Genomic DNA, 19,823 nt, shown 5'->3' on the forward strand with positions numbered 1-19,823 from the left:
GTGTCATGAACACATTTCTAGAAAAATTTTCTTATTTTACATTATTTACATCATGTACAGTTTGTGTAAACATCATGTACAGTTTGTGTAAACAATGTAATATTTCTGATTTTATGATAAATTCATAAGAAACTATGAAAGTATAAGAAACATTAGAAAATTTTATAACATTACATTATTTACATGAGGTAAAATTGGTGTAAAATTGATGTAAACAATGTAATATTTTTTTGTTTGTGTTTTTTGATCAGGCAATAATGAAATTATTACATTTGATTAAAATTCCCTTATTTTACATTATTTACGCGATGTAAAGTTTGTGTAAACAATGTAATATTTCTGAGTTTATTATAATTTAAGAAATAAACTATTAACAAAATTCCTTTCTTTTACACTATTTACATGATGTAAAAATCAAGTAAACTTTGTGTAAACAATGTAAAATTAGCATTTAAAGCAGTTTTATTAGAAAAAATCTTATTGGTTTAGGTTTAGAATAACTTTTATTGAGTTTTTTTTTAACACATTTCAAATCTCAACTTTAGTTTGTTAATTTTCAGTGACTTTCCACATAACTAACCTTGAAATTTTGTAGACAAAACTTTTTGCAACTCTATGTTATATGTATATCATTTATTTACGTCTATATGGTTTATTAATATTATTAATCATATAAACTTAAATACATGTCTACTTACACACAAACACATATCACATGTCAAATGTTTATTTAAGTCAAAATATAATAATTAATCATTGTCTATTAACTACTAATATAATGTAAGATGTTTGGCATACAAAAAAATATTAAATCAAAACACTTTCACTAGTAAATATTAGATTTGTAGTTGTATGTAAACTAACACAATATTAAGTTAGCTAATGTTATTAGATTTAGTTAATAATTGAAAGTCATTTTATGAGAAATGAAAAAAGTGGAGAACAGAGAAGAAGAGAGATACAAAAACTTATAGTAATAATTTACTAATGTATCTGTTAATTTTAAAAAGTTTGATTTACATAAAATTGTCTTTAAATTTGTAATAAATTGCAAAAATTTCCATTACAACCATTTAAATAATTTATAAATTTTATTAAATTAGTGTCAAATTTTTAAACTAAGTATTTTTGTAATTTCTATAAAAATCTTTTAAATTCTTAAAAATAAATCCTGTAATTCTTTAAAACTTTACATTAATGTAAAATAAAATTGACATTTCTTAGCAAATTACTAAAACAATAAATAAAAAAATTAAATGAATCTTAAGTATACTAAGAAATATTTTAACTCAAATAACTTCAGTGGAATAAGCCCTTGTAATGTCATTGTAAAAGACATAACTAAATAACAACAAACAAAAAAATATTGTGCAATAGGAAATAAATAAATAAAAATATATATTTCTGCAAAAATAAATAAAATTTTTGGAAATACAACAAAAGATATGTTTACAGTATGTTGAAGGGAAAAAAATATAGAATATAGAAATAACCAACAGTGAAATCTGTTTGAAAATGTAAGTTTTCCCTACAATTCCTTGAAAATTTCATTTCAAGAGAAATTTTCCAAAAAAATTACTTTAAGAGAAATTTTAAATTAAAGATTTAATAAAACTATAAGAATAAAACTATAAAAGCAAATTTGCTAAAATTTTCATAATTTTCCGTTATTTTTGCAAATTTCCCTTCAAGGGAAATTTTAGTTCTAAACACATTTTAAGAAAAAATATCACTTTTTTAATAACATTAATTGCTTCAAAATAAATTTGCTAAATTTTTCAAAATTTCCCTTATTTTAAAAATTTCCTTTAAGGGAAATTTAATTTTAAGGATATTTCAAGAAACAACTTCACCTCTATAATAACGATATTTGTTTAATAGGGAATTTTGTAAAATTTCAAAAATTTCCCTCATTTTAAAAAATTTCCTTTAAAGGAAATTTATGTTTTAGAATAATTTTTATTAACAAATATATATTTGGAACTCTAATAATAACTACTCTAATAATAACACAAATTTGACAAAATTTGCAAAATTTCCCTTTTGATTTTTAAGGATTTTTGTTAACGAAAAATGTATTTTTAACAAAATTAATGCTTAAAAATTAATGTTGCTAAATTTTCAAAATTTCCTTTATTTTTGATAATTTCCCTTCGAGGTAAATTTTAGTTATAATAAAATATCTAGAAGAAGTAACACATTTTTAAAAAAATTGTTTGCTTAAAAACTAATTTTCAAAAATTTCATTTGAGTCTAGTCTATAGTCTAGCATATAGTCAAGCCTATAGTCTAATCTATAGTCTAGTCAATAGTCTAGTCTATAGTGTAGCCTATAGTCTAATCTATAGCATAGTCTATAGTCTAGTCTATAGCCTAGTCTATAGTCTAGTCTATAGTCTAGTCTATAGTCTAGTCTATAGTCTAGTCTATAGTCTAGTCTATAGTCTAGTCTATAGTCTAGTCTATAGTCGAGTCTATAGTCGAGTCTATAGTCGAGTCTATAGTCTAGTCTATAGTCTAGTCTATAGTCTAGTATATAGTCTAGTCTATAGTCTAGTCTATAGTCTAGTCTATAGTCTAGTCTATAGTCTAGTCTACAGTCTAATCTATAGTCTAGTCTATAGTCTAGTCTATAGTCTAGTCTATAGTCTAGTCTATAGTCTAGTCTATAGTCTAGTCTATAGTCTAGTCTATAGTCTAGTCTATAGTCTAGTCTATAGTCTAGTCTATAGTCTAGTCTATAGTCTAGTCTATAGTCTAGTCTATAGTCTAGTCTATAGTCTAGTCTATAGTCTAGTCTATAGTCTAGTCTATAGTCTAGTCTATAGTCTAGTCTATAGTCTAGTCTATAGTCTAGTCTATAGTCTAGTCTATAGTCTAGTCTATAGTCTAGTCTATAGTCTAGTCTATAGTCTAGTCTATGTCTAGTCTATAGTCTAGTCTATAGTCTAGTCTATAGTCTAGTCTATAGTCTAGTCTATAGTCTAGTCTATAGTCTAGTCTATAGTCTAGTCTATAGTCTAGTCTATAGTCTAGTCTATAGTCTAGTCTATAGTCTAGTCTATAGTCTAGTCTTTAGTCTAGTCTATAGTCTAGTCTAGTCTATAGTCTAGTCTATAGCCTAGTCTACAGTCTAGTCTATAGTCTAGTTTATAGTCTAGTCTATAGTCTAGTCTATAGTCTAGTCTATAGTTTAGTCTATAGTCTAGTCTATAGTCTAGTCTATAGTCTAGTCTATAGTCTAGTCTATAGTCTAGTCTATAGTCTAGTCTATAGTCTAGTGTATAGTCTAGTCTATAGTCTAGTCTATAGTCTAGTCTATAGTCTAGTCTATAGTCTAGTGTATAGTCTAGTCTATAGCCTAGTCTATAGTCTAGTCTATAGTCTAGTCTATAGTATAGTCTATAGTCTAGTCTATAGTCTAGTCTATAGTCTAGTCTATAGTCTAGTCTATAGTCTAGTCTATAGTCTAGTCTATAGTCTAGTCTATAGTCTAGTCTATAGTCCAGTCTATAGTCTAGTCTTTAGTCTAGTCTATAGTCTAGTCTATAGTCTAGTCTATAGTCTAGTCTATAGTCTAGTCTATAGCCTAGTCTATAGCCTAGTCTATAGTCTAGTTTATAGTCTAGTCTATAGTCTAGTCTATAGTCTAGTCTATAGTTTAGTCTATAGTCTAGTCTATAGTCTAGTCTATAGTCTAGTCTATAGTCTAGTCTATAGTCTAGTCTATAGTCTAGTCTATAGTCTAGTCTATAGTCTAGTCTATAGTCTAGTCTATAGTCTAGTCTATAGTCTAGTCTATAGTCTAGTCTATAGTTTAGTCTATAGTCTAGTCTATAGTCTAGTCTATAGTCTAGTCTATAGTCTAGTCTATAGTCTAGTCTATAGTCTAGTCTATAGTCTAGTCTATAGTCTAGTCTATAGTCTAGTCTAGTCTAGTCTATAGTCTAGTCTATAGTCTAGTCTATAGTCTAGTCTATAGTCTAGTCTATAGTCTAGTCTATAGTCCAGTCTATAGTCTAGTCTTTAGTCTAGTCTATAGTATAGTCTATAGTCTAGTCTATAGTCTAGTCTATAGCCTAGTCTATAGCCTAGTCTATAGATCTAGTTTATAGTAGTCTATAGTCCTATATGTCTAGTCTATAGTCTCGTCTATAGTTTAGTCTATAGTCTAGTCCTATAGTCTAGTCTATAGTCCTAGTCTATAGTCTAGTCTATAGTCTAGTCTATAGTCGTCAGAGTCTAGTCTATAGTCCTAGTGATCGTATAGTCTAGTCTAGTGTTATAGTCTAGTCTATAGTAGTATGTATAGTCTAGTAAGTCTCGTGTATAGTCTAGTCTATAGTCTAGTCTATAGGCTAGTCTATAGTCTAGTCTATAGTCTAGTCTATAGTACTAGTGCTATAGTCTAGTCTATAGTCCTAGATCCCTATAGTCTAGTCTATAGTCCTGTCTATAGTTATAGTCCTATAGTCCCTAGTCTATAGTCTAGTCTATAGTCTAGTCTATAGTCTAGTCTATAGTCTAGTCTATAGTCTAGTCTATAGTCTAGTCTATAGTCTAGTCTATAGTCTAGTCTATAGTCTAGTCTATAGTCTAGTCTATAGTCTAGTCTATAGTCTAGTCTATAGTCTAGTCTATAGTCTAGTCTTTAGTCTAGTATATAGTCTAGTCTACAGTCTAGTCTATAGTCTAGTCTATAGTCTAGTCTATAGTCTAGTCTATAGTCTAAAGTCTATAATCTAGTCTATAATGTAGTCTATAGTCTAGTCTATAATGTAGTCTATAGTCTAGTCTATAGTCTAGTCTATAGTCTAGTCTATAGTCTAGTCTATAGCCTAGTCTATAGTCTAGTCTATAGTCTAGTCTATAGTCTAGTCTATAGTCTAGTCTATAGCCTAGTCTATAGTCTAGTCTATAGTCTAGTCTATAGTCTAGTCTATAGTCTGGTCTATAGTCTAGTCTATAGTCTAGTCTATAGTCTAGTCTATAGTCTAGTCTATAGTCTAGTCTTTAGTCTAGTCTATAGTCTAGTCTATAGTCTAGTCTATAGTCTAGTCTTTAGTGTAGTCTATAGTCTAGTCTATAGTCTAGTCTATAGTCTAGTCTATAGTCTAGTCTATAGTCTAGTCTATAGTCTAGTCTATAGTCTAGTCTATAGTCTAGTCTATAGTCTAGTCTATAGTCTAGTCTATAGTCTAGTCTATAGTCTAGTCTATAGTCTAGTCTATAGTCTAGTCTATAGTCTAGTCTATAGTCTAGTCTATAGTCTAGTCTATAGTCTAGTTTATGGTCTAGTCTTTCAAATTTTTTCAAATTTCTTTATTAAATTTATATGGCTTTTACTGTTTTCAGTTTTCCTACACTGACATACTGACAGTTTTAACTTTACACCAAAACTATATTGTTGCTGTTTTTGTTGCATTTTCCAGCTGTATTTCTTTTATATCAAAATAATACTCGCTGTTTTTGTTGCGTTACAGTAAATAATAAATAACGTGACATTGCTAGAAACTGTAATTGTATTTTGTTCTCTATGAAAGTGTGTATGTGTATTTATGGACCAAAGTATATATTTCTATTTACAAACATAGCGAAACATGAAAATAATAAAAACCGGTATAAGTTTTTAAAGGATCATATTGTTACACTTGACATGTGTTGCAGTTTGTAAAGAATTCAGGAAAAAAAAAACAAAAAAAGGGAGAATTTTTATGAAAACAACTTAAAGAATTTTGGGAACTGTACATTATAGAGATAAATAATAGTTTATATTATGTTTTATAAAGAAAGTTTTCCATAACCATGAAAGAAACCTTCTGTAGGGTGTCAAATACTTACATTATAAATCACATTTTCCGTTTCATAATGTTTGTCATTTAAAAATTGAAATTTAAAAAAAAATGACAAACTAGCATTGATATTGTTTATTGTGTTATTCAACACTTGCAACAAATGACGTGTTTACTAAAACATTAAAAAATCATACAATTTTCAATTTCCCCCTTTTCATTCTGCCATTTAAATGAACATATTTTTGTTATTTATTAATTTTCCATTTCATTTTTTTTCTTTAAAGGTTGCACTGTGGCCCAACGTCCTGGCTTTAGAGTGGGTGCTGGTCATCCACCCTCTCAAAGGCATTTACCCAAAAGACCCACCGATCCACCACCAGTAGAAGATGATTATGTACCCACCGAACATTGTCCCGAACCCAATGGTTTCTATCCCAGTGATAAGCAATGTGATAAATATTATGCCTGTGTGTAAGTACAAAGAAAAAAAAAACTTTCTATGTCAGTCACTTATTATTTTGACACTTAATAAAATTTCTAATTACCTTAAATTAATAATATTAATAAACAAATCAAACACCTTCGATTCACCCTCAAAACACAAATCTTGTCTAGCAAAAGGTATAAATATTTGTTGTAAAACATTTCTATATAAGTATGTTTGTAGTATTTGTGTAAAATCATTAAATCCCTAAGCACTTCTTAATAAACATACACTAAACCATTATTTAATACAACAAAAACAACATACAGACACTCTCACTCTATTTCCACCTCTTACTCCCCTTGCATTAACTATAGTAGAGTTTAAATGTTGTAAAAACACATTAAGAAAATTCCCCACAGCGTTAAATGTAAAAACAACAATATCAACATCGGCACAACAACAACATCAACAGCAAAAAATCCCTATAAACTCTGAACATCTCGAGAGCATTATAACAAGGGGGGAAGTAGCAGCTCCTTCGTTCACTAAATAAAAGAAACACTCAATTAAATGTAGAATTACCTTTGAAATATCCATTTCACATACGCCTCCAGGGGATGTACATACATGAATGTATGTATGTACGAATGTAGCATTTGTATAGCTGAGAGTAGCTAGAAAATATTTAATGCATGCATGTGTGTGTTTAGAGATTTAGAAAATCACATACACACACATTTATGCACTAACATTTTGTGCCCTGTAATTTATTAGTGTATAAACTATTTATTTTATAAGATGTTTACACTGGCTTAAATTTAATGAAATTGAGAAAGGACATGGTTCTCGATAATCGATACTATAGCCTGGTTTTCAGAACAGATTATAGACTAGTCTATAGACCAGACTATAGACTAGACTATAGATTATATTATAGACTAAACTAGACTAGACTGGACTATAGACTAGACTGTAGACTAGACTATAGACTAGAATATAGACTAGACTATAGACTAGACTATAGACTAGACTATAGACTAGACTATAGACTAGACTATAGACTAGACTATAGACTAGACTATAGACTAGACTATAGACTAGACTATAGACTAGACTATAGACTAGACTATAGACTAGACTATAGACTATAGACTAGACTATAGACTATAGACTAGACTATAGACTATAAACTAGACTATAGACTAGACTATAGACTAGACTATAGACTAGACTATCGACTAACCTATAGACTAGAGTATAACTATAACTGTGGAATAGACTATAGACTAGACTATACACTATAGACTAGACTATAACTATAACTGTAAAACTAACAGACTATAGTCTCGACATTAGAACAGGCTAAAGTCACTGCTATAGAATAAACTAAAGTCTCGACTATATACCAGACGAAAGGCTCGACTATAAATCAGACTATAGATTCGACTATACAACAGACTATAATCTCAACAATAGACGAGGTTATAGTCTCGAAAATAGACCAGATTATAGTCTCGACGATTATAGACCAGACTATAGTCCTGACTATAGACCAGACTATAATCCCGACAATAGACTACACTATAGTGTCTACAATAAACCAAACTATAGACTCGACTATAGAACAATAGTCGAATGGAATATAGACTTGAATACAGTCTCGACTAAAGTCGTAGTCTAGTTTATAGTCTCCACTTTAGACTAGAGTACAGTACAGTCTCGATTATAGGCTATAGTCACTAGTCTATAGTTTAGTCTATAGTAAGTATATAGTTTAGTCTATAGTCTAGTCTATAGTCTAGTCTATAGTCTAGTCTATAGTCTAGTCTATAGTCTAGTCTATAGTCTAGTCTATAGTCTAGTCTATAGTCTAGTCTATAGTCTAGTCTATAGTCTAGTCTATAGTCTAGTCTATAGTCTAGTCTATAGTCTAGTCTATAGTCTAGTCTATAGTCTAGTCTATAGTCTAGTCTAGTCTAGTCTAGTCTATAGTCTAGTCTATAGTCTAGTCTATAGTCTAGTCTATAGTCTAGTCTATAGTCTAGTCTATAGTCTCTATAGTCTAGTCTATAGTCTAGTCTATAGTCTAGTCTATAGTCTAGTCTATTCTAGTCTATAGTCTAGTCTATAGTCTAGTCTATAGTCTAGTCTATAGTCTAGTCTATAGTCTAGTCTATAGTCTAGTCTATAGTCTAGTCTATAGTCTAGTATAGTAGTCTAGTCTAGTCTATAGTCTAGTCTATAGAGTCTATAGTCTAGTATAGTCTAGTCTATAGAGTCATAGTCTATAGTCTAGTCTATAGTCTAGTATAGTCTATAGTCTAGTCTATATAGTAAAGTCTATAGTCTAGTATATAGTCTAGTCTATAGTCTAGTCTATAGTCTAGTCTATAGTCTAGTCTAGTAGTCTAGAGTCTAGTCTATAGTCTAGTCTATAGTCTAGTCTATAGTCTTGTCTATAGTCTAGTCTATAGTCTAGTCTATAGTCTAGTCTATAGTCTAGTCTATAGTCTAGTCTATAGTCTAGTCTATAGTCTAGTCCATAGTCTAGTCTATAGTCTAGTCTATGGTCTAGTCTATAGTCTAGTCTATAGTCTAGTCTATAGTCTAGTCTATAGTCTAGTCTATAGTCTAGTCTATAGTCTAGTCTATAGTCTAGTCTATAGTCTAGTCTAGAGTCTAGTCTATAGTCTAGTCTATAGTCTAGTCTACAGTCTAGTCTATAGTCTAGTCTATAGTCTAGTCTATAGTCTAGTCTATAGTCTAGTCTATAGTCTAGTCTATAGTCTAGTCTATAGTCTAATCTATAGTCTAGTCTATAGTCTGGTCTATAGTCTAGTCTATAGTCTAGTCTATAGTCTAGTCTATAGTCTAGTCTATAGTCTAGTCTATAGTCTAGTCTATAGTATAGTCTATAGTCTAGTCTATAGTCTAGTCTATAGTCTAGTCTATAGTCTAGTCTATAGTCTAGTCTATGGTCTACTCTATAATTTAGTGTATAGTCTGTAGTCTAGTCTGTTTAGGACTATAGTCTAGGTTATATTATTGTCTATCGTTTAGTCGATTGTCTAGTCTATAGTCTTGTACACAGTCTAGTCTATAGCCTAGTCTTTAATCTAGTCTTTAGTTAGTCGATTATCTAGTCTATAGTCTTGTTCATAGTCTAGTCTATATCTTAGTCTGTATTAGTTGTCATCCAGTGTAAACCTACAGTTCTTTCTAATTACCTATAATTGTATTAGTAATATATATGTATGTGTTTATACCCCTGGTGCTAATGTGTCACCGAATTCAAATGATTTTTTAGTAGTTTTTTCTTCTACATATCTATTACTCTAACAATGATATGTTGTCTAATTTAATCTATGTTTTTGTCTCTTCTCTCTCTCTCCCTCTCTCCCACCATAAAACAAAATTAATTACAGTGATGGTGTAGCGACTGAAAAATTATGCGCTGATGGTATGGTATTTAACGATTACAGTCCCAATGATGAGAAATGCGATTTGCCATATAATATCGATTGCAGTAAGAGACCTGAATTGCGTAAGTATTTCATAGTAATTTTTTTTTTTGTTAAATTTAACGAATTTTTGCGTATTAGAAAGGGAACAGTTTGATGAGGAAATAAAAGTTTAATGAGGTAAAGCAGAGATTTAAAATGTTATGGCATTGAAAGTGATTTTAGTTAAAAAATCTGTTTAATTTATTAGAGTTTTTACATTTTTTTAAAATTGAATTTCTTTTTTGTTTTATCTTTATTGTTGCTTAAACTAAAATTGACCATTAATTTGTTAAATAATGTGGTTTAAGATAACTTTTCTATTGATGGTGTTAATAAATAATTCCAATTATTTTTTGATTAAGGAAATTAAGAATAGGAATTAAAAAGGTAGAAATTACCTTTTACTTCCTTAATAAATTAAGGAAATGAAAACGCCCCAAAGATTTGGTAATAATTAAAAATAAATTTATGTTATTTTAAAAAAACCTGATTATTTTCATTATTTAATTATAAAAAGTTTACAAAGTTCTTTTGTAAAAATTAAAAAAATATCTTAATTTTATATACAACTTTTACAAAAGCTCAATTTGTTTTCCAAATACATTCATCTAATGGTCAAAGTTTAACCTCACATTAAAATAACTTCAATAACATTTTATTAAAAAAAAAAGAAACTAAACTACAGTAAAAAGCAAACTCCCTTAAAAACACAAAAATCTCATTTCTAATATAAAACTGCTAAACATTAAATAAAGTACATTCAAAAAAACTTTACAATTCTATAGTAGAAAATTTAAATGCCAGCAAAAAACAAGGTATATGTACTGTTTTATTTAAAAGTTAATAATATAAATAGTAAATAATAAAAACTAAATAAAATAAATTATTTAAGGTAAACAAAAAAAGAAAAGTATGCAAAGCAAAGGTTTGCTATCAAGGTTATAATAGTAACAATATTTGGAGCAAAAAAGAGGATGCAATAGGAAGTTAAATCTAATTTTAAAAAAGCATTAAATTGCCACTTCTCACAATTTATTACAACAACCCACGTTAACAAGTAAACTAAAAAAAAAAAAAAACGTCCAAACCATCTTTGGAATATGAAATATTTCATTAAGTGGTTTTCAGTCTTTTTATGCATGCAGAAATAAAACATTAAAATTCATTTCAAAATACATAAAATCTCCACATGGTGTACAGAAATCTAAAGGAACCAACATATAAACTGGACTATAGATTAGACAATAGAATAGACTATAGACTACACTACAGACTAGAATTTACACTACCTAGACAAAAGGCTTGATTAGAGACTGTACTATAGACCAGACTAAACTTTAGACTAGGCTATGTACTTAGCTATAGACTAGACTTTAGACAAGGCTGTAGACTAGACTATAGCGTAGTCTAAAGACTAGATTATAGACTCCACTGTAGATTAGACTATAGATTAGGGTATAGACTTGAATATGGGCTATAGACTAGACTATAGACTAGACTATAGACTAGACTATAGACTAGACTATAGACTAGACTATAGACTAGACTATAGACTAGACTATAGACTAGACTATAGACTAGACTATAGACTAGACTATAGACTAGACTATAGACTAGACTATAGACTAGACTATAGACTAGACTATAGACTAGACTATAGACTAGACTATAGACTAGACTATAGACTAGACTATAGACTATACTATAGACTAGACTATAGACTAGACTATAGACTTGACTATAGACTAGACTATAGACTAGACTATAGACTAGACTATAGACTAGACTGTAGACTAGATTATAGACTAGACTATAGACTAGACTATAGACTAGACTATAGACTAGACTATAGACTAGACTATATACTAGACTATAGACTAGACTATAGATTAGACTATAGACTAGACTATAGATTAGACTATAGACTAGACTATATACTAGACTATAGACTAGACTATAGACTAGACTATAGACTAGACTATAGACTAGACTATAGACTAGACTATAGACTAGACTATAGACTAGACTATAGACTAGACTATAGACTAGACTATAAACTAGACTATAGACTAGATTATAGACTAGACTATAGACTAGACTATAGACTAGACTATAGACTAGATTATAGACTAGACTATAAACTAGACTATAGACTAGACTATAGACTAGACTATAGATTAGACTATAGACTAGACTATAGATTAGACTATAGACTAGACTATATACTAGACTATAGTCTAGACTATAGACTAGACTATAGACTAGACTGTAGACTAGACTATAGATTAGACTATAGACTAGACTATAGACTAGACTATAGACAAGACTATAGACTAGACTATAGACTATACTATAGACTAGACTATAGACTAGACTATAGACTAGACTATAGACTAGACTATAGACTAGACTATAGACTAGACTATAGACTAGACTATAGACTAGACTATAGACTAGACTATAGACTAGACTATAGACTAGACTATAGACTAGACTATAGACTAGACTATAGACTAGACTATAGACTAGACTATAGACTAGACTATAGACTAGACTATAGACTAGACTATAGACTAGACAATAGACTAGACTATTGACTAGAATATAGACTAGACTATAGACTAGACTATAGACTAGACTATAGACTAGACTATAGACTAGACTATAGACTAGACTACAGACTAGACTATAGACTAGACTACAGACTATAGTCTAGTTCTATGGTCTAGTCTATAGTCTATTCTATAGTCTAGTCTATAGTCTAGTCTATAGTCTAGTCTATAGTCTAGTCTATAGTCTAGTCTATAGTCTAGTCTACAGTCTAGTCTATATTCTAGTCTATAGTCTAGTCTATAGTCTAGTCTATAGTCTAGTCTATAGTCTAGTCTATAGTCTAGTCTATAGTCTAGTCTATAGTCTAGTCTATAGTCTAGTCTATAGTCTAGTCTATAGTCTAGTCTATAGTCTAGTCTATAGTCTAGTCTATAGTCTAGTCTATAGTCTAGTCTATAGTCTAGTCTATAGTCTAGTCTATAGTCTAGTCTATAGTCTAGTCTAGTCTATAGTCTAGTCTATAGTCTAGTCTATAGTCTAGTCTATAGTCTAGTCTATAGTCTAGTCTACAGTCTAGTCTATAGTCTATTCCATAGTCTAGTCTACAGTCTAGTCTATAGTCTAGTCTATATTCTAGTCTACAGTCTAGTCTATAGTCTAGTCTATAGTCTATTCCATAGTCTAGTCTACAGTCTAGTCTATAGTCTATACTATAGTCTAATATAGAGTCTAGTCTTTAGTCTGGTCTATAGTCTAATATAGAGTCTAGTCTGTAGTCTAGTTTATAATCTAGTCTATAGTCTAGTCTAGTTTATTGTCTAGCCTGATCTGCAGTCGGTATAGTCTTTCATTTCACAAATCATGACCAAAATTAAATTCTTTTACTTCACTGTCTTCTCTATTTAATGCAAAAATATACATTAAATTTAGTACTGTTATGTTGTTAGTTTTGATTGGTGTTGCTCCTGTTGTTGTTTTTGTTGTCATAAAATACTACTTTATATACATTTGTTGCTGTTGCTTATGCTGTTATTGTTATTGTTGTTTATTTCAATTTAACTCAATGTGTGAATATTTCGTATGTAGTACGTACATATGTATTTGTCTATTAGCTTTAGTTGTTTTGTTCACAAATAAATTGAAATTGTTGTTGAGGAAATTGCATAATGGGGCCACAAGTGTTAAAGAAATTCATTCAAATATGTGTTTTGGAATCAAAAGTATTCTAAACTATGAAATATAGGAAACATTAAACTATATGATAAGAGCATGGTAATGTCAGCTTGATTTCCAAATTATCACGATTCTAGCCCACTGTGCAATGTATATTTGCCACTGATACAGTTACTACTTGTAGTTGTAGTTATTTTGCTGATTATTTGTTTATATGCAAATAATGTTGTTACTTGTTTTTATTTTGTAGGTTAGTGTAGTTTTTATACACAAAATGCATGTGTGAGATTGTATAATTGTATAATACTTTACGTGTTTGTTATATTAAAAACTTAGCACATGTGTTAGTTAGTACATTTACGTACTGCATGTTTTTAATATGTACTAGAGAGAAAAAAAACATAAGTATATATAAATAAAAGAGCAGTAAACAGCTCATATACATTTGTATATATTTATCTAAATTGTCCACATATCCACTCATTAAACTAAAGTGTGTAAACACGTACATATGTACATATGTGTATATGCTGGCATCCATATAAAATTGTTGTCGGTTATTGACCACCAGTTTGTGGTTGTATATGGAGTATATCAATTTTGTGGTTTTATTTAGTTTATATCAAAAGTAAGTATTTGTTACTACTATTTAATAGCAAATTTATACATTAACATACATTCATTCATACATACATATGTTTAATTTCATTAAGGTTTGTGAGTGTTTTGTTTGAAATGTTTTCTTTTTTGCTACAGGAAAATAAATAGATTTTTTTACGTTATTTTTACTTTTATAGACATTTGTTAATTTTTCATAGACTTTAATTAACAGTAATAAAATCAATATTAATTTCTATGTAGTGGTATTTAGAAGCCTTACTGTTGTTAGACAAAATAGCTTAATAAAAACAAATGCAGATGAAAGTTTATAAGGGGTCAACAGACTCTAACGAAATGGACTCTACTAAAGAATGAAGTCTACTAAAAACTAAATTAGATATAGATACAGTCTGTAGACTATACTACATACTAGACTATGGACTAGACTTCTGACTATACTATAGACTAGACTACAGACTAGACTGTAGACTAGACTATAGACTAGACTATAGGCTAGACTACAGACTAGACTGTAGACTAGACTATAGACTAGACTATAGGCTAGACTACAGACTAGACCATAGACTAGACTATAGACTAGACTATAGACTAGATTATAGACTAAACTATAGACTAGACTATAGACTAGATTATAGACTAGACTATAGACTAGACTATAGACTAGACTATAGACTAGACTATAGACTAGACTATAGACTACACTATAGACTAGACTAGACTATAGACTAGACTATAGACTAGACTATAGACTAGACTATAGACTAGACTATAGACTAGACTATAGACTAGACTATAGACTAGACTATAGACTAGACTATAGACTAGACTATAGACTAGACTATAGACTAGACTATAGACTAGACTATAGACTAGGACTATAGACTAGACTATAGACTAGACTATAGACTAGACTATAGACTAGACCATAGACTAGACTATAGACTAGACTATAGACTAGACTATAGACTAGACTATAGACTAGACTATAGACTAGACTATAGACTAGACTATAGACTAGACTATAGACTAGACTATAGACTAGACTATAGACTAGACTATAGACTAGACTATAGACTAGACTATAGACTAGACTATAGACTAGACTATAGACTAGACTATAGACTAGACTATAGACTAGACTATAGACTAGACTATAGACTAGACTATAGACTAGACTATAGACTAGACTATAGACTAGACTATAGACTAGACTATAGACTAGACTATAGACTAGACTATATACTAGACTATAGACTAGACTATAGACTAGACTATAGACTAGACTATAGACTAGACTATAGACTAGACTATAGACTAGACTATAGACTAGACTATAGACTAGACTATAGACTAGACTATATACTAGACTATAGACTAGACTATAGACTAGACTATAGACTAGACTATAGACTAGACTATAGACTAGACTATAGACTAGACTATAGACTAGACTATAGACTAGACTATAGACTAGACTATAGACTAGACTATAGACTAGACTATAGACTAGACTATAGACTAGACTATAGACTAGACTATAGACTAGACTATAGACTAGACTATAGACTAGACTATAGACTAGACTATAGACTAGACTATAGACTAGACTATAGACTAGACCATAGACTAAACAATAGACTAGACTATAGACTAGACTATAGACTAGACTATAGACTAGACTATAGACTAGACTATAGACTAGACTATAGACTAAACTATAGACTAGACTATAGACTAGACTATAGACTAGACTATAGACTAGACTATAGACTAGACTATAGACTAGACTATAGACTAGACTATAGACTAGACTATAGACTAGACTATAGACTAGACTATAGACTAGACTATAGACTAGACTATAGACTAGACTATAGACTAGACTATAGACTAGACTATAGACTAGACTATAGACTACACTATAGACTAGACTATAGACTAGACTATAGACTAGACTATAGACTACACTATAGACTAGACTATAGACTAGACTATAGACTGGACTATAGATTATACTATAGACTAGACTATAGACTAGACTATAGACTAGACTATAGACTAGACTATAGACTAGACTATAGACTAGACTATAGACTAGACTATAGACTAGACTATAGACTAGACTATAGACTAGACTATAGACTAGACTATAGACTAGACTATAGACTAGACTATAGACTAGACTATAGACTAGACTATAGACTAGACTATAGACTAGACTATAGACTAGACTATAGACTAGACTATAGACTAGACTATAGACTAGACTATAGACTAGACTATAGACTAGACTATAGACTAGACTATAGACTAGACTATAGACTAGACTATAGACTAGACTATAGACTAGATTCTAATATATATACTAGACTATAGACTAGACTATATACTAGACTATAGACTAGACTATAGACTAGACTATAGAATAGACTATAGAATAGACTATAGAGTAGACTAGAGACAAGACTTTAGAAGACTATATATTAAAATATATATTCTATAGTCTATTCTGTAGTAGTCTTGTCTATAGTAGTCTAGTTTGTAGTCTGTAGACTAGACTAGTCTAAGGTCTAGTTTATTGTCTTGTCTATAGTCTAGTCTATAGTCTAGTCTATAGTCTAGTCTATAGTCTAGTCTATAGTCTAGTCTATAGTCTAGTCTATAGTCTAGTATATAGTCTAGTCTATAGAATAGTATATAGTCTAGTCTATAGTCTAGTTATATATATTAGAATATATATTCTATAGTTCTATTCTGTAGTAGTCTTGTCTATAGTAGTCTAGTTTGTAGTCTGTAGACTAGACTAGTCTAAGGTCTAGTTTTAGTCTATAGTCTAGTCTATAGTCTAGGTCTATAGTCTAGTCTATAGTCTAGTCTATAGTCTTAGTCTAGTCTATAGTCTAGTCTATAGTCTAGTCTATAGTCTAGTCTATAGTCTAGTCTATAGTCTAGTCTATAGTCTAGTCTATAGTCTAGTCTATAGTCTAGTCTATAGTCTAGTCTATAGTCTAGTCTATAGTCTAGTCTATAGTCTAGTCTATAGTCTAGTCTATAGTCTAGTCTATAGTCTAGTCTATAGTCTAGTCTATAGTCTAGTCTATAGTATAGTCTATAGTCTAGTCTAGTCTAGTTCTAGTCTAGTATAGTCTAGTCTAGTCTATAGTCTAGTCTATAGTCTAGTCTATAGTCTAGTATATAGTCTAGTCTATAGTCTAGTATATAGTCTAGTATATAGTCTAGTCTATAGTCTAGTATATAGTCTAGTCTATAGTATAAGTAGTCTAATTTAGTCTATAGTGTATTCTAAACTGTACTCTGGTCTATAGTTCAATCTATAATCTAACCTATAGTATAGTCTCTGTATATGTGTATATTAGAGTGCTCCAAGCTTGTATGAAGGAAAAAAAAATTTATCCGACAGGCCGTCCCCCCCTCTGGAATTGTTCTATGGGTTGTAAAACTATGTCATGCAAAAAATTAGGCTGATAGGATAACGTTAACAGGTGCCGCAACGGCTCAGAAGTTTCCAAGTGCATTTACAAGGGGAAAAAATCGATTTTTTTCAGTTTTTGCGCAAATTTTGCAACTTAATAATAAACTTTGCACTTTATTGTAAAGGAATCGTAATGTGCACAGAATAAGCATTTCAGAAAGATATAAAACACAAAAATTGGTTGAAAATTTTTAAAGTTATTGCAAATTCCCCAGGCCATTAACGTGTCTCACAGCACATGAATTCGAAATGTGACAAAAAAATTAAAATTTTTTAGGACATATTGTAAAAAAACCATTTTGTTACTTAAAATATACTAAAAATTACTTGAATACTAGCTGTTGTCCTTATACGATAACGCAAACTTGTTCTCAGCTATGGTCAAAAAAGTTTGATTTTTTCAACGGCCGTTTCAAATCTCCAATTTCAGTTTTTTTGAAACTTTGTTAAACAAATTTTAAAATTTTTAGAAGATCTCATGGGAATTTATGGACAATAGATAAGGGAATAAAACGGTAAAAAATTAGATCAATAATTCTTACAGTTTAGCTGTACCTGCGATTTGAACTCGGCGGATTTCGGGAAAATCGCATTTTTTTGTAATATATTAGAGAATACGTATTAATTTTTTACTGTTGTACATTTTAAACAAAGTATTTTCAGAGTATTATAGACCAGATAATATAAAATATATATTCCAAGTTTTATTCAAATCGGACATTCTTAACCCATAAAATGTGGAGTTCAAAGGTTAAATTTTGCTATATTTGGGAATTCTCAGTGCACCATATTAAAATATTATTTATTTGTTGGCCATATTTACCAAAAATTACTGGAATTTATCGTATAAAGTCCGATATTTAAAATAGAGTGAAAAAAAGGTAAATTAACACTTTAAGGCACTTGGGAACAATTTAACACCAAAGTTCAAAAATTTGAAAAAGCACTATCCATTTGAATAAAGCTCTATATAATTAGAGAAATAGCAGAAATATAACAAAAACGTATATATTAAGTATAAAAAATTATACTTTAACCCTTTTCGACTATGGAGTAAACTATAGGTGTACATTTTTAAAAGAAAAATTTTGTTTTTAAAACTGATAATTTATGTAGTCCATTTTTTCGGACCATTTTCGACATAATATGTCTAAAAATACAAACTTTATAGGTTCAAAAAGGGTTAATTCATAAGTTTTTATACCTAATATATATTTTTTTGTTTTATTTATGTTATTCCTCTAATTATATAGAGCATTATTCAAATGGATAGTGTTTTTACGATTTTTTGATCTTCGGGGTTAAATTTTTCCCATGTGTTTTAAAGGGTTAATTTTACTTTTTTTCGCTGCTATTTTAAACATAAGACTTTATACTAAAAATTCAAGTCATCTTTATTAAATATGGCCGACAAATACATAATATTTCGATATGGTACACTGAGAATTCCCAAATATAGCAAAATTTGACCTTTGAACTCCACATTTTATGGGTTACGAATGTCCGAATTGAATAAAACTTGGAATATATATTTTATATTATCTGGTCTATAATACTCAAAGTTTACAAAGTTTCAAAAAAACTGAAATTGGAGATTTGAAACGGCCGTTGAAAAATTCAAACTTTTTTAACCATAGCTGAGAACAAGTTTGCGTTATCGTATAAAGACAAAAGCTAACATTCTAGTTATTATAGATATATTTTAAGTAACGAAATGTTTTTTTACAATATTTCCTAAAAAATGTTAATTTTTTTGTCACATTTCGAATTCATGTGCTGTGAGACACGTTAATGGTCTGGGGAATTTGCAATAACTCTGAAAGTTTTCAACCAATATTTATGTTTTATATCTTTCCGAAAAGCTTATTATATGTAGATTGCGATTCCATCACAATACATTGTAAAGTTTATTATTAAGTGGCAAAATTTTAGCAAAAACTGAAAAAAAATCGATTTTTTCCCCTTGTAAATGCACTTGGAAACTTTAGTGCCGTTGCGGCACCTGTTAACGTTATCCTATCAGCCTAATTTTTTGTATGACATAGTTTTACAACCCATAGAACAATTCTAGAGGGGGGGACGGGCAAAATTCGCAACTTCGTTTTTTTGGAGCACTCTAGTGTATATACTGGGCTATGGGTTAAACTATAGAGTGGACTAGAGACCTCAGCACTAATCAGGCTATTGACTATGGGTAGAGTATTTAATATTATATGTTTTTTTAAGATTTTGTACGTATTTATTAAATCATGCGAGTT

At 29.8% G+C, this 19,823-nt stretch overlaps 1 protein-coding gene across 1 annotated transcript in view; it reads left to right on the plus strand.

Moving 5' to 3' along the window:
- LOC119606489 (protein obstructor-E) overlaps positions 1-19,823 on the plus strand; it is a 56,269-nt gene that overhangs the window by 23,258 nt on the left and 13,188 nt on the right. Inside the window, exons 3-4 of the mRNA XM_037960017.1 lie at positions 6,080-6,266; positions 9,648-9,766. Coding sequence (XP_037815945.1) covers positions 6,080-6,266; positions 9,648-9,766 — 306 coding nt within the window. The remainder of the gene's footprint in view (positions 1-6,079; positions 6,267-9,647; positions 9,767-19,823) is intronic.

This window comes from Lucilia sericata, unplaced genomic scaffold (assembly GCF_015586225.1).
Source record: "Lucilia sericata isolate MDLA Ls3-8-SP2 unplaced genomic scaffold, ASM1558622v1 Contig000593F_arrow, whole genome shotgun sequence".
Classification (NCBI taxonomy): Eukaryota; Metazoa; Arthropoda; class Insecta; order Diptera; family Calliphoridae; genus Lucilia; species Lucilia sericata.